Below are 14738 nucleotides of genomic sequence, written 5' to 3'. Positions count from 1 at the left end.
GATGGAGGGTGAAGCAACTGGGAGCGCCGCTAGCTAGGCAGGCCAGGAAGTCCGACAGGCAATGGATGGCGGCGGGGGTGACGTCAAGCTTCAGATTAGGTAGGGAAGGGTGGAAGGCGGCGGTGGAGGGTGGGCGGACAGCGCAGCGGTGTGGCAGCCGCCGGTCGGGACGGAGGACGAGGCTGTGGCGGCGGGGAGCGTGGGGAAGATGGAGAGAAGAAGGAATGGACCAGGACTTTAAAAATAACTCTCCTATCTATCTTCCTACTATATATACTGATAGGAAACAAAAAAAATCTCCCTCGCCAGGCTCGCCTCGCCTGGTTTATCATTTGTTACAGTATCATTTATCCGAGCGCGACTACCACAGTGAGCATGTGCAGCTCGACACTTGCCGGAAAGAAAATACTTGCCGGAGTAGGTATGCTGCGGGTATCGGGACGAGCACGAGCAATCTCCCGCTGTCGCACTCGGGGAAGAAGGACCTGGGCGCGCCGTCCCCGGACCAGGCCTGCACCTGCCTGAGTGCGCGCGCTAGTGAGTGACGCGGGCAGACGTGTTGCTCCTATCCGCTAGTGAGTGACGCGGACCACAAACCAGAGGGAACGGATCGCCACGTCCGCGCACACAGACTAGCCAATCAATCGAATTCTACTCGTCTGCTTCAGAGCAGTTCGTACTAGTACTTCAGAGCTTCTGCCCTGGTAAAAAAATAAATAAAAAAAGGCCCCAACGAAAATTCCGCAGCCATAGCCCCCGCTTCCCCCGCGCGCAGATCTTTTCTCGCTCCCCTCCTTCCCCGGCGATCGCGCCGCCTTACCGGCGACCCCCGGGATGGCGACCTCCGGCGCGGCGGAGGTGGACCCGGGAGACCGGGAGCGGCAGCAGCACGACCGCCGCCGCCTCGCGTCGTCGCTGACGGCGCGGTACTCGGACTGGGTGCTGGAGGCGCTGGACGAGCTCCCGGGGAGCTTCCTTCTCACGGACCCGTCCCTGGCGGGCCACCCCATCGTCTACGCCTCCCGGGGCCTCGCCGCGCTCACCGGCTACCCGCGCCGCGAGGTGCTGGGCCGCAACGCGCGCGTCTTCCAGGGCACCGCCACCGACCGCGCCGCCGTCGCGGGGGTGCGGGAGGCCGTCCGCGCCCAGCGCGCGCACCAGGTCGCCATCCTCAACTACCGGCGGGACGGGTCCCCGCACTGGGTGCTGCTCCACCTCGCACCCGTCTTCCAGGCACGCGACGGGAGCCTGCTCCACTTCCTCGCCGTGCAGGTGCCCATCGATGCCGCCAGACGGAGGGCGGGGGCGGGCCGAGGTGCGCCGGGGGCGGTGCTCGCCGCGTGCCGGGAGGAGGCCAGGGTGGATGAGGATTTCCCGTGCGCGAGCCACGCGGGGAAGGTGTTCGTTGATATGGATAAGAGAGGTCAGTGTGACTTGCCCCTGTTAGTTGCTTAATTAGGCTTCCATTCAACTCTATTTGGCAGTAGTAAAGTATGGATGATTACTGGTACTCCATAGTGGAGTACTAATGAGCAATGAGACTGGAGCAACCATTAATTGCGAGTAAGTTCAGTTACTAACCATTAATTTCGAGTGAGTTCAGTTACTAACCATTTGTGAAATGTGTGTTACAAACTTGACCTACATAAGACTGCTCGTGGACACGTCTTTGTTTGATTGGTTAGTCATTTCGGCCACCATAATTTTAGTTGCACTGATCTTTCATGGGGATGGTCAGTCAAGCTGCTAGCCGCAGTGGCACATCACTCAGAATGCACCCTTGTTTCACTTCTTGATTTGAAGTCTTTTAGTTATGTTATACTGCTCCTGCTTTTCCAAATGTGGACTATGCGCAGTTGTAAACACAAATATGTAGGTGATAGTTCTCCCTTTGGTGATGCTTACATGATTTGTTCACCAAAAAAAGGAAGAACTAATAGGTCAAATCAGGACAAATCATATTATGCAATCCCCTGAATGAAGGTTCAGTAGCCAGCCATAGCTAAACAAGACACCTTAAAGTTTATCTGGGTTTGCCTTTTTTATTTGTTCTATACTGTCATATTAGCTCATTTTGTGGCAGAATAACTATACGGGCAATTTCAGCTGGGTGTTGTACTTGACCTACCATTTTAATGTTTTAACTCGCAGAATATCGAACAGACAGTAAGTGAATCAAGTTGTGAATATGTTGTTGCTAGTTTGCTGTTGCAGGACTGGAGGCTGAGGAACCGTGTGTTGCTAGTGATAGCGAGAAAGAGAAGGCAACCAATACAGCTAACAGCATTGTCTCTGCTCTGAACCGCTACAGCAAGCTAACTAGTCTAGTGGTCAGCGGGAAGAGATGTGACTCTGTTGGCATCCCAGCACTCAGTTCTTCATTAAACCTATCTGTCGGTAGAATCAAACAGAGCTTTGTATTGTGAGTTATTTGCATATCTTGTCACTATTTAGTTGTCTTGTCTTATTTCTTGTGTTCGAAATATTTGATGTCTAATCCATGCATGTCTCATTAAAATGATCCTTTTGAACTGTTCACAGGACTCACTCCTGCTTGCCTGACATGCCAATAATTTATGCCAGCGATGCTTTTGTATCATTAACAGGTAGTTGTTCTTGGACTGTTAGTACCAGAGTATGGATTCTAGCAACATTTTGAAGTAATGTGTTAATGTGATGCACAATATAATTAACTATGCAATATGTGCAAATTCTGATATATTACTGGTATATTTTCATATTGTTTTCGTTGGCTCAAGTTAATCAAACTGATTATAAATACTTGGTGCATCAGTACAGAATACTCGTGTCTTTTGGGATTATCATGTGAAGTAAAGAGCATATTTTTCACCCCTGCAACAGAGTGAATCCTAGGATGGTCTTGATTTAAAAGATGTAGGTTTATGGGCTATATTTGTTATTTCCTTCTAAAATGATGTAAAAATGCAAGTTAAAATCTCTGTCCTTAGTGATGTTATTGTGGTGACAGACTTATTGATGCATTTTTCGCATATAACCAGACATGATTTTGATGTAAGCTGTTTAGAGACCACACATTTCTTTCTTTGGCAGTTGTGCATGCTGGTAGTATTTTCTCCTTTTTCTTTGTTGTTATTCTTTCTTTGGTAGTTGTGCATGCTGGTAGATTTTTCTCCTTTTTCTTTGGTAGTGGTGTTATCTTGGCAGACACCAGTCCATTACTCTATGGTGTTATGCATTAGATATAACTAGCAAAGCATGAAAGAATGGTAGAAATACTCAAATATGTTGCATTGGGGGAAATTTACTTGGAGCTGTTTAGCCTGGACTGTGTGGAGGCTGCTGCTGGTTACAGGAATGACTTATGTTGCTCTTAAAACTTTTTCTTCAGGATACTCAAGAGAGGAGATATTGGGCTGTAACTGCAGAGTCTTAAATGGTCCAGGTACTAGCTTGGAGGTTTTTGAGGAGGTGCGGACCAGGATTATATAGCTTGTATGACCATTCCCTATCATTTTGCTTACTTTTTTCAATTTCTATTCGAAATTGGATGTACAGATAAATCAGCATATTTGTTCTGAGCAGGCATGCACCGTGGACCTTCTAAGTTACAGGTGCGGTTGCTCGTTTTTTGTACTGGTAGCTAACAGGTTCAGCTTATGTAAAGAACTTGACAGAAATTTTGCCTCTTCTATCAGGAAAGATGGAAGTTCATTCCGTGATCTTCTACATGTATCTCCTATCAGAGATGCTTCAGGCAAGGTTCGCTTAGATCTTTCTCAGGACTTTCCTGAATTCCTGAAAGAAGCTGTTTTCCAGATGAATTAAACAATTCCTGCAGAATGGTTAAGTTTTAGAGGGTCTGTGTTCTTTATTCATGTTTCGATGGAGCTTTAGAGCAGAATGGATTGGCAGTTTGCAATCTATCAGTCAGATATACTGCAAGAGCAGTACAATTTTACGACTGACTTCATGTATATGCAGGTCGCGTTTCATATCTGGGTTCACCTTGACGTGGGCGCAAAGCACGACTTTAACGGGTTGACCCCTGAGGTATGGCAGCTTGGCGCTGTTGGTGCGGTGAGAGTTGCAGTGAGAGGCTTGTCGGCTTCGGGTAGCCTGTTGAGACCTTCCCAATAGCGACTCGAGTCTCCTCGCCATCCTACGACTTGTCGACTTGCCAATGTACATCGCTGCTACCTATTGTATGTAAAGTATAACTGATTAGCACAACAAAGAAAACGGATTGATTTTTAAGGGAAATTCCTGGTAAATATACGATGTTGTTCCGATCATGTAACCATGCGAAATGAAGCAAAGAAATGGAAATAGAGGCTCCAGAAGTTCTTCGATCTCACTGTTACAACTTTAATTGGTTTTTTTGACCCCAAGTGCATTAAATTGATATGTGTCGGTTTGACCTCACAAAGGTCTGGTCAGATAATAACTGACTGTTCTAGTTACAGTTAAGTTTGGATGTTAGCACAGAGAATTCACTTGTCTCTTGTCTGGAACTGGAGTCCACAGGTTTTGATTTTTATTTGGTAGGATTAGGACGTCATGACTCATGTCGTACCCGACTCGCCTGAAAATGACCTGTCCTGCAATGCAATATACATCTGCAGTAGCAGGCTTCAACAATGGCAGCCTAATCTTATCTCTAAACTCTTGCGTCAGATACACTGGCACGAGCAACTGGTCCATCCTTCCGCAGCCTCTGCAACAACCGTATTCATACATGAACATGAAGCGCTTGCGATCTCCATAGCTTACTTCGTACACTAAAATGAATAAAACAAAAAACCAAAATAAAAAAATGAAATTCCCATAACTGACACGTGACGCTATTGCCCCAGAAGCACCAGATACTGCGTACGGGAACCTGGAACTGTGTTGGTGGCGATGGCGAGAGATTTTTTATTTATTTAGCATTAAAAAGATGACGTGCGTGCTTCGCAGATGACAGTGCTGGCGGCCAGCGACCAAGTGGATGCGCGCGCAAGCGAACAACCGCAAGCGCCACGACGGACGCCGCCTGCCGGTTCCTGTCTCGTTTCCTGGCGCGTCCGGCGAACCGCGAGAATTTTGTCTCGCCGGAACGGACGCACGACGCCGCGGTATGCACCGCGGAACCCGAAGGCCACGACGTCCTGAGAGGTCGCTAGCTGCAGCCGAGGACGCCGACTGCTGTACAGTGTACACTCCGCTACTGGCACTCTTTGCAGCCGCTCGTGGCAAGGCAACAGCCTCCGAGCTCGTTCAGTCCCCGTCCCCGGTCGGTCACCGTCCGTCCTGATGCTAACGTTTTTGCTCCTGCCGTTACACAGCAACAGTAGAAAGTAGAAACATTTGGAGCTTTATTTGGACCCTCGGTCAATGCTACTAGTAGTGGTAGGCTGGTAGCAGGAGTGGTGAGACTTGGGTCCCCGTTCGAGATGTTGTTTCTAACCTGTCACTCTATCAGTACTACTTCCTAGAACGGCTAGGAGAAATTTTGTATGGGATCCGACAAACGGCAGGTGTACAAGGAATCGTTCTCGTGTCCTGGGACTGAATGGCAAGGCCACCCGAATGCCTGATGTGTCGAGCGGCAACTAGCCCGCGAATCCCATCGTCACAGCCGCGCGCCCCTGACGGCGAGGGAGCTAACAGTCCGCCCGTTGTCCTGCCCGTGCAATCTCTGCCGGAGAAGCAACGGCGCATGATCCGACGGCGACGTCGATCCGCGGAGCACGTACAGCTAGCTCGGCGGATGAGCACTGACTAGGATGTCCCTCAGGCCGCCGATGCCGACGGGAAGCTGCCGGGAAGACGGCCGGCCGGCCGCGTGATTAGCGGGTTCGATCTGGCGGCGCAACCGGCATATGCCAGTCGGCTCTCGCAGCGCGCCGCCGCCGCCGCCGCCTGGGACTGGGAGAGAGCGGGCGTCGTGGCAGCATCGGTGTCGCTGCCCCCCTCGTACGGGGTTGCGGCGCCTTCCATGCGCACGCCGGGACCGCCCGACCGGGGAGGACCAGATGCTCTGCTCTAGTGGCGGCTCGTGTTCTACTTATGTCTTAGCAGCAGCATCTGGGCATCCGGCTAGAGGGGATGGCAGCCAAAAACGTCTCTGTTTGGCTTCCAATTCTCCATACATGGAAAGGTGGCTTACGGAACCTGGCCATATTTAATGTCCACTCCTTTTGGATGGCTCGATGGTGCCAGCAGCGACGAAACATTGCACCTGAACTCCGGCTCCATCTCAATGAGGATGATTCACTCTCGATCTTATGCAGACGCCTGCGAAATTCGCAGATACACTATATATAATACAAAGATAAAACCAGAAATCCTGCTGTCACTAAACCCGCAAAGCCGGCGAAGACGGATAGATGCTTCTGCACTTTCTTCAGTGGTAGTTCCAGTGCCAGAGCCACTCAACCAGGCAGTAATTAACCAGCAACTAGCTACGATGGGTCCAGGTAATTTCCGAGCTAACTAAATCACACTCACGTGCTAAAAACCGGCCGGTCAGGGTTGGCAAACATCTAGATCGATCGACGTACGCATCACGCATGCTCGATCGGGCAATGCGTGGTGCCATCTAATAATTAAGACGAGACTACGCTAGCAAGATTCAGTTAATACGATGGCATCGCTGTCGGCCGTCGCCTACCTCACGCACGCACGCACGCACGCAGAATTTACTAACCGTCACAGAGATCAAAGTAAAACCACCGTATCATCACGAGGACGTCGGCACACGGTCACTTTTCTACTGATCCCACTGTTGCTACACCGGCGTGACTGCGTGAGACCGATCGGTACCTCATGGTTGGCACGCCGGAGACAGTACAGTGGTAGTAGAAGAGTGAGCGAGGTAAATGGCTACCAGGTTCGTGACAGGTGTCGCCTGCCTCCGGTCAGGTGCACCGTACCGTGCCCAATGTGCCAGTAGTGCGCGCGATCGGTCGGTCTACAGATGGCGGGAATACGGGCCATGGACTGGACTCGGACGCTATTTTGGACCTGAACAAGATAAGTTTGGACTCGGGATCTAGCTAGGTCGGCATCGGCACACGGCCTCGTTTCATCGGGCTTGAATTATTTTTTTTGAGCAAATATGGTAGGTGCTCTACCTTTTCATTATAGAAGAAAAGCAGGTAGGTAATCGACCCTTGAAACAAGATGTACATTCATGCTATTACTACACTGAAACGACACAGCCTATTCAACAATCCTCACTACCGAAAACCTCAAATTTTCCGGTGCATTTCCTCGAACACTCGGCAAATAATCCCTTTACCGAGTGCTGAGCTAAAAACACTCGACATATAAATTACACTCGGCAAAAAATATATTTGTCGAGTGTCGGAAATAAAACACTCGGCAAACAAAAACTCGACACTCGGCAAAGAATGGACACTCGAAAAAACGTCACCACGTGACCGCCACAAGGGCTAGGCAACGTCCGACATCGACTACAACCTGGAGGACCCACCCTCGTCGTACAGCAATGCGACCATCCATAGCCACCTCAGTGAATACACAACGATGGCAAGGGAGGTCCATGGGCCAGAGTATGATCCGAGCTCCTAGAATCTTGATGGAGAAGTCGTCATGAGGGTAGCAGGAGGCAAGAAGCATGGCCGATACTGGATTGGCGACAGCACAATCGACATGGCCAGTACTCCCACACTCTCCCAGATTCGTGCAAGGAGCATGAGCTCGACCTAGCGATACGCCCAAGGCCGGACACTGCACGCTTCCAGATGGAGGCACTCGAGATAATTTCTGTTTTATTCATCGTTCATTGATTTTTACGTACTTTTGCTTTGTATTGTAATATTGGGATGAAATATTGTAGGCCCAGGTGGAAGCATAAACGAAGCGACGGCAGGAGTTGGAGGCAAGAATGGAGCAGATGATTCAGCAGAGGCTGAAAAGAACAACGGCTGAGCATGGAGCAAATGTTCCAATACATGCAGGGTTTTGCATCGAGTATGAGTCAACCTTTGCCACCGCTACTGATGCTATTCCCTCCACCTCAACCACCCGCAACTACTCCTGTGAGTCACTTGACACCTTATACTGCAGATTGAATACTTTGACTTAGAGAACTTATTTTTGTCGTAAATGTCCAAATGCCAAATGATATGTTAGCTCAAAGTGAAATATGCTATGATATGTTAGCTCTAAATGTTAGCTCAAAATAATATGTTAGCACAAATAGTTTTTGGCCACGTTACTTCCAATTTAGGAATCATAGTTTTGCCTAATTGTTGCTCATATTATTAAGTGCATGACATATAAATATCAATCTTGTCTCACACATGCAATCTCTTCTTCTTTGTGCAGAATCAATCGGCAGCATCGAATAATCAGCTTCAGGATCCGGATTTGTCGCAGTGGTTCCCATGGCCTCCGCATTAACTACTTGTGACTTAGTTGTGACTTACTTGTTACTTGCATTTGCATTTGTGGCTTAATTGATGCTTATTGTGAATTATGCCTGTGATGCTTATTGTGAATTATGCCTGTGATGTTTGTTTGAGTGGGGATTCATTATACGTGACCGAACCATAAAAATAGGAATTTTATGGTCGCTTTGCCGAGTGTCATATACGCAGTACTTTGCCGAGTGTTTGTCCTTAACACTCAGCAAAGAGACAATGCAATCTTTTCTATACGAAGTACTTTGCTGAGTGACACTCGGCAAAGTTTTAAATATTGCTGAGTGTTGTTCGGCTTAACACTCGGTGACATTTTAAATATTGCCGAGTGCTTTCTTCGTAACACTCGGTAAAGTTTAGACTTTTTTTGAATATTTTTCCGCTGTGATACTCGGCAAAGCTTAAATTTTTGCTGAGTATTTTTGACACTCGGCGAAACCTTCGTCACCGTCTTCTTGGATTGCCGCCGGCCTGTACCAACCAGATACTACTGGTAAGTCTACATGCTGATCGTCGTATACTAGTAAACCATGCATGGCCAGCCGTGCAATCATCTCGTGGTCATCCGTAACTAACGGTGGGTCTTGGGCTTTTAGCTCCCTAGCTCCTTTGACTAGGGGAGGGTTTGTCCCGTCGAAAATTCCAAAAGCGCAGGGCGGGGTGCGACACGTCGCCGTAGCAATCGACACGTGACGCCTCTGAGAACCTTCGGATCAGGATCCGGCCTGCGCCGCGCGCGCGCGCGCGAAATGAACCATCCATGAAGCCTCTGCTCGCTTCAGAGTTCAGAAGACTACTTTTATTATAAAAAAAAGTTCAGACGACTTCGAGTTCGAGCTCTCATCGTCATCATCACCAGCAGCAATCCACGGATGCCAGCCTCGCCTGGGCGTATAAATTGGCGAGCTCGACACGGCAGCAGCGGCAGCGGCAAAGTGTAGTGTGTAGCGGAGCGATCGCGAGCAGTCGGTGTGCCGTGAGCGTGCGTGTACATGGCGGCGTCGCTGGGGCTACTCGGCCACGAGGCGAGCTGCTACGCCGCAGCCTCCTACCCGCCGCCCGCGGCCTCCTCGTACTGCTTCCCTCCCGAGCTCGTGGCGGACAGCGGTGCCGTGACGATGGAGTTCCCGCCGGCCGCCGCCATCTCTGACTACTTCTTCCTCCCGGAGATCATGGGCGCTCGCGCAACCGACTACTACGCCTCGCCGCCGGCGCCGGTGTTCGCCAGCGGCGGCGGCACCAGCGGCGGCGGCGCCGCCGCGGAGAATGAGATGGTGAACGTGTAAGTTTTGCATCGTGTTTATACGACGTCTAGCTTGCTTGCGTGCAATGTGCGCCGTCCCGTGATGTTGATTAGGTGTGGTCTGATCGAGTTCAGGAGCTACGTGGACGATGACGGGAGGAGGATGGTGATGAGCGGATCGGGTGGGAATAATGGCGGCGGGCGGCCGTCGCCGCGGATCGGGTTCCGGACGAGGTCGGAGGTGGACGTGCTGGACGACGGCTTCAAGTGGCGCAAGTACGGCAAGAAGGCGGTCAAGAGCAGCCCCAACCCGAGGTAACGCACTTGCTGCCATTGCTTCCTGCACGCAGATTTCTTTCTTTCTCGATCGGTGGCTGTTCGTTCTTCGTTGCGCTGTGGCTGATGAGCGATCGGCCGCGGCAGGAACTACTACCGGTGCTCGGCGGAGGGGTGCGGCGTGAAGAAGCGCGTGGAGCGGGACCGCGACGACCCGCGCTACGTCGTCACCACCTACGACGGCGTCCACAACCACGCCGCGCCAGGGTCCGGCGGTGCATGCCTCGCCCCGCCGCGCGGGGCCCAGACCCAGAGCATGCCGTGCTCGACGCCCCTGGTGGCGGCGCCGTGGAGCGCGCCCGGCGGCGCTCCCTGTGACGCGTGGGGGATGCACACGCAGCTGATGCATGCCGCGACGGCGGCTCACTCGTTTTCGGAATCGTCGTACTGATCGGTCGCTTGTTCTTACTACGGGCCACCATGTAAAATGTTCAGAAACGTGGAGATCGAGACGAGATCGATCCCTGCTTTTTTGGGTTTGTACCATATTACCGTTATAGTTACACATACACACACTGAATCGGTTTCGCTTGACTATTCCCTTAGACTGGACATTACTGGCTCTTGTGTCATTGTGTGTAGTCACGATGTTTAATCTTACTCACTCCATTTTTAAATATACGATTGTTTAGGACAAGCTAATTAGTTCATTTTAAAATTAATTTGGTTATCATAAACGTATAACTATGAAGGGAGTAATTTTTGTAGTACTGATCGATTTGCTAATCAGGCTTTGCTAAGAACACAGCGTGAAATTCTATTATCAATAAGATGGGGGAGTGTGCCTTTTGTTTCTCAAGATGGTAATATAATGTTCTCAACACCCTGTTTCTGCTAAAAGGAAAAAAATGAAAATTAAAGAAAAGAAAACCCTATTTCAGGAACTGGCAGATATGATGGGCAGCATACCCTAGTAAAAGACAGTAATGTATTTGGCGAAGTACATATGTTGCAAAAACATCAGTTAGGGCGCCATTCATCAGTGCACCCTGTCGTCCTGATCCTCTTATGAGCACTCTGCAACTACGGTGGTTGGTTGACTTGGTTCAGACTTCAGATCAGAGTTCTAAAGTCCTGTTCTAAAGTCAAAACGACCTATAATTTGAAATGGAGGGAGTATGTGTCTAAAATCATAGCACTGTAAATATAGTTTGCTTGTCAGGTCTCAATACTGTGCTTTAAGTCACTTAAAACAGCATAGCGCAGGGATGCTAGGTGAATGATCGTGATCAACTGAAGATATCCAGCATCTCAATTACCTCGCAGCGGTCGAACTGAATGCTGGGCGCGATGGTGCTAGAGGGAGTCTGAATGATGTATATTGGTCTGAAAACGTTCCAGAAACTGAACAAATGGACAGAACCCGATTTCCTCTCGAACAAGACAGAACCCAGTTTCAGAAACTGAAGAAGACATGGGCAGAACCCAATTTCAGAAACTGAAGAAATGGACAGCACACGCATTAGTGCAATCAAGAGAGGATCGTAAGTTTCCACCGGTGTATATTTAGTCAGCTTTGATTGGTTCGCGGGTCGTTGTCTTCTCTGACGAGCAAGCAGCTGCCTTCCTGGCTAATTATCTCCAACTAGTACGGTGGTTGCTTGACCTGGTTCAGATCAGAGTCCCTCCAAAGCCATGCTAATCAACTTCGATTCAAGCTTGAAATTTATCTCTCTCATGTCTAGTTTAGCTTGATTGACTGGTCTTTTAACGCTCTCTACATGATTAATTCGTCTACGGCAGTTTAGAGATCGATCGAACAGCGCATGACTTGATCAAATGATTGTTTCTTGAAAGAATCAAATGTCCCCTGAACTGCATGCATTTCAAAGACCTCGCTTGGGATCTGCAAATTGTTGAATAATGGTGTTTGACCACTGCCCTAGCTCCATCATTATGCATTTATGCTCTTCATCATCATGCTGCACTTGCAGGCTCAGAGTTTAGTTTAGACCCCCATCAGATTTAGCTGGAACAACCTGATGATCAAAACTTCTTTAATCCCAATCATTCATGGTAGATACAGTTTACTCATCTGCTCTATGTATATCGGCTGATCACTTGATCCCTGTTACATAGATGATCACCATTTCTTCCCAGCCAATGACTACTAAAAATTCCAAAACTACTCCAATCAACAAAGTAAGTAACCACGATGCACTTATTAATTACATATGGACCACTGCCCTACACAAAATCTAGTCCGTGCATGCGCGCGTCGATCACTTCTGGGCGGCAGCGGCTCCGCCGCGGCCCATGACCGACGTGATCGCCGCCGCCAGCGCAGACTGGAAGCTCGGGTCCGACGTGATCGCCTTCGCGAGCGTGTCCGTGACGGCCGGCGCCACCGCGCCATGGCCGCCACCGCCGAGGCTGCTCGTCCTCTGCAGGTACGACTGGGCAGCGTACAGCTGCTCCGGCCTCGACGACACGCCCAAGCCGCCGCCGAACAGGTGCCCCAGCGCCAGCGAGCCCTTGGCGTAGTACGACGGTGGCGCGGCGCCGTACGCGAGGTAACCGCTGCTGCACGCCGCCGGGACCGCCTTGGACTCGTAACCGGCAGCGTAGGGCGTGGAGTGCATGAGGGAGTGCGGCGCCGCCGGGGTGGTGAGGTCGAGCGTGATGGTGGGGCAGGAAGCGGCGGTGGAGACCATGGTGGTCGGGCCGAGCAGCCCGGCGGCCGCGAGCGGGAGGTGGTGGCCGTGGGCGGCGAGCGAGGCCGGGGAGGAGGAGGTGGTGGAGCCCGAGGTGAGCATGGCCGCCGCGGCGGAGGTCGTGGACGCCATGGCCGTGGCCGCCGGCGGGAGCTGGTGGTTGTGCTGGCCCTCGTACGTGGTGATCAGGATCGTCGTGTCCTCCGCGCACCGCTGCACCTGCTTCCTCACCGGGCAGTGGGGCGCCACCGTGCAGCGGTAGTAGGCGCGCGGGCAAGGGTTCCCCTTGGAGATCTTCTGCCCATACTTCCGCCATTGGCAACCATCGGGCATCTGATCGATCACCACAACAACATGAATTAGCTCAGCCATAACTATCGCATTAATCTAGAGATCAAATTGATTATTCAGGTAATTGGTGGTGTTTGCAACGATTTCTTGTTCGTATAGTAGTGTGAGGTAGGAGAAGTGTCACGTACCGTGGGAGTGTCGCATTTGACCCTGACGGAAACCCTAGCCTTCTTGGCCTGCTGCTGCACCTCGTCGTCCACGCCCTCCCCGGCGGCGCTCGGGCTCTTGCGCGTGGCGCAAGGCGGGGACGCGGCGGCGTCGTCCCGGGCAGGCTTGGCGGCGTCGTTAGCGCTGCTGCTGTCGGAGCTCAGGTTCAGGACGCCAGGCGCCGCCGACGCGCCGCTCGCCTTGTCGTCGTCGGCGGGCACCCCGCTGCCCCGCGCGATGCCGAGCCCGAGGGAGAGCTGGCCTTCGCCGGCGGTGGTCTCGGCGGTGCCGGACGAGGACGAGGACCTCTCGTGGCCCTTGCGGCGGGCGCCGTTGGACCTCGTGCCGAGGCTCAGGGAGACGAGATCGTCGGGGTCTTCGTCGACGCCATCGGCTCCGGGCGCCGGCGCCGGCGCCGCCGGGAGCTTAGCCTTGGCAGCTTCTTGCTCGTGCACCTTGACGACGTCGAGGAAGTGCATGTGCAGCGACTGGTACTGGTTGACGATGCGGGACAGCATCGTCTTGAGGCGCTCGTTCTCCTCCCTCACCTCGCCCATCTCCGCCTTGGCCGCCTCTAGCGTGCGTTCTTCCTGTAGCGTCAGAACATCCATGCAGTTGAACCAGATGAGAATTACGTCGCCGATGCGATAAACATGACACGATCTTGCTAGCTCAAATTCTCAACCGAATTTCAATTCATCATGGAACCGAGAAGAATTCAATTACCTGCTTGATGCCTGCGTCGCTTTGCGTTGTTGCGAAGCTTTCGAAGACTATCGGGAGAGACCTCGCGCTTCCTGTCTGCATCCACAAAAGCCAAACCATGATCAGATCTCCGTTGCGTTGAACTAGACAACTAAAGAACAAAAGAGCAAGGAAGAAGAAAGAAGAACAGGGTGTGGCCGTGTGCTGAATTCATACCGCTGCTGCCATCTCCGGCTTGGCGTCGGCTCTCTTCTCCTCCTTCACCGGCGCCGGCCTTTCGACAGCGACCTCCATGGCAGCCAAGCTATCAATTAGCTTGACGAGAGCTCAAGCTACGACTAGGAACTCGCCGCACCGGGCCACGAGACGGCCGCCTGCCCCTTTTCGAGCAATAGCTTTCGGCAAGCAATGCCTTGCTTGTCCTGTGGCACTAGTACCTCTGCCCTCGCCGTCCTTATAAAGAAGGAAAGAAGGAAAGAGGCAACGAAGCTTAAGCCTGGAGTTTCTGACTCGCTTGGAGTAACCCCAGACTAAAGAATTGCGAGATGCCGCACCGTACCGAATCCCAGTGGCCCGGCCTATCGGGGGGGCCCAGTCGTCGTCGTCGCCTTGCCCATACGGCTGGGCGCATCAAAAATGTCAACCGGCTTAGCTTGCCATGCCAGCCCATGGCCGGGGGCGAGAGAGGCGAGATAAGCGAGCGCCAATAGAATACTCGTCGTCCCCGTTGTCACCGTCGTCTTCGTCGTCGTCGTGGCTGCGGTGGTCTCCCCCCATCCCAAACGTGTCCTGCATGTCGTTGCCGCCGCGTCGTCGTCTGCACTGGTCCACGCGCCAGGGCTCTCTACGCTAGCTGCTAATAAGCCCTAAGCTACTGCTACTCCGGCGACC

The 14738-nt window shown here is 51.7% G+C and overlaps 3 protein-coding genes across 8 annotated transcripts; 2 read left to right on the top strand and 1 right to left on the bottom strand.

Moving 5' to 3' along the window:
• The first annotated feature begins 668 nt into the window (after positions 1-668).
• LOC101783538 (protein TWIN LOV 1) lies at positions 669-4336 on the top strand. 6 transcript variants are annotated; one of them, XM_022827000.1, is made up of 7 exons: positions 669-1423; positions 2215-2422; positions 2542-2606; positions 3371-3450; positions 3565-3593; positions 3678-3736; positions 3964-4336. In XM_022827000.1, exons 1-7 carry the CDS (start codon positions 835-837, stop codon positions 3990-3992), a joined length of 1059 nt encoding a protein of 352 aa, XP_022682735.1. In that variant the 5' UTR covers positions 669-834; the 3' UTR covers positions 3993-4336. The 6 variants fall into 6 exon arrangements, 4 of the variants coding, with proteins under 4 accessions (XP_022682735.1, XP_004968483.1, XP_004968481.1 ...); XM_004968426.4 differs by having other exon boundaries at positions 672-1423; positions 3538-3593; XR_001164167.3 differs by having other exon boundaries at positions 673-1423; positions 3371-3424; positions 3538-3593.
• A 4924-nt stretch (positions 4337-9260) lies between these two features.
• LOC101784996 (WRKY transcription factor WRKY24) lies at positions 9261-10660 on the top strand. Its single transcript, XM_004968427.3, has 3 exons — positions 9261-9693; positions 9790-9969; positions 10078-10660. The coding sequence occupies exons 1-3, from the start codon at positions 9404-9406 to the stop codon at positions 10379-10381; spliced, it is 774 nt and encodes a 257-aa protein (XP_004968484.1). The 5' UTR covers positions 9261-9403; the 3' UTR covers positions 10382-10660.
• Positions 10661-11937: 1277 nt separating this feature from the next.
• LOC101785397 (probable WRKY transcription factor 72) lies at positions 11938-14288 on the bottom strand. The gene is made up of 4 exons (XM_004968428.3): positions 14064-14288; positions 13869-13943; positions 13124-13732; positions 11938-12977 (listed from the first exon to the last, which is right to left on the bottom strand). The coding sequence occupies exons 1-4, from the start codon at positions 14139-14141 to the stop codon at positions 12213-12215; spliced, it is 1527 nt and encodes a 508-aa protein (XP_004968485.1). The 5' UTR covers positions 14142-14288; the 3' UTR covers positions 11938-12212.
• Positions 14289-14738: the final 450 nt, after the last annotated feature.

This window comes from Setaria italica, chromosome V (genome assembly GCF_000263155.2).
Source record: "Setaria italica strain Yugu1 chromosome V, Setaria_italica_v2.0, whole genome shotgun sequence".
Taxonomy (NCBI): Eukaryota; Viridiplantae; Streptophyta; class Magnoliopsida; order Poales; family Poaceae; genus Setaria; species Setaria italica.
Note: the sequence above shows the minus strand (reverse complement) of the source record. Positions and strands in the feature narration are given on the sequence as shown.

Coding starts and splice junctions, on each gene's coding strand:
- LOC101783538 (XM_004968423.3), top strand. CDS start 835: ATGGCGACCTCCGGCGCGGCGGAGGTGGACCCGGGAGACCGGGAGCGG. Junction 3,451..3,537: donor GCTTGGAGGTTTTTGAGGAG/GTGCGGACCAGG, acceptor TTGGATGTACAG/ATAAATCAGCATATTTGTTC. Junction 3,594..3,677: donor GTGGACCTTCTAAGTTACAG/GTGCGGTTGCTC, acceptor CTCTTCTATCAG/GAAAGATGGAAGTTCATTCC.
- LOC101784996 (XM_004968427.3), top strand. CDS start 9,404: ATGGCGGCGTCGCTGGGGCTACTCGGCCACGAGGCGAGCTGCTACGCC. Junction 9,694..9,789: donor GAGAATGAGATGGTGAACGT/GTAAGTTTTGCA, acceptor GATCGAGTTCAG/GAGCTACGTGGACGATGACG. Junction 9,970..10,077: donor AAGAGCAGCCCCAACCCGAG/GTAACGCACTTG, acceptor CGGCCGCGGCAG/GAACTACTACCGGTGCTCGG.
- LOC101785397 (XM_004968428.3), bottom strand. CDS start 14,141: ATGGAGGTCGCTGTCGAAAGGCCGGCGCCGGTGAAGGAGGAGAAGAGA. Junction 13,944..14,063: donor AGCCGGAGATGGCAGCAGCG/GTATGAATTCAG, acceptor TTGTGGATGCAG/ACAGGAAGCGCGAGGTCTCT. Junction 13,733..13,868: donor GCGACGCAGGCATCAAGCAG/GTAATTGAATTC, acceptor CTGACGCTACAG/GAAGAACGCACGCTAGAGGC.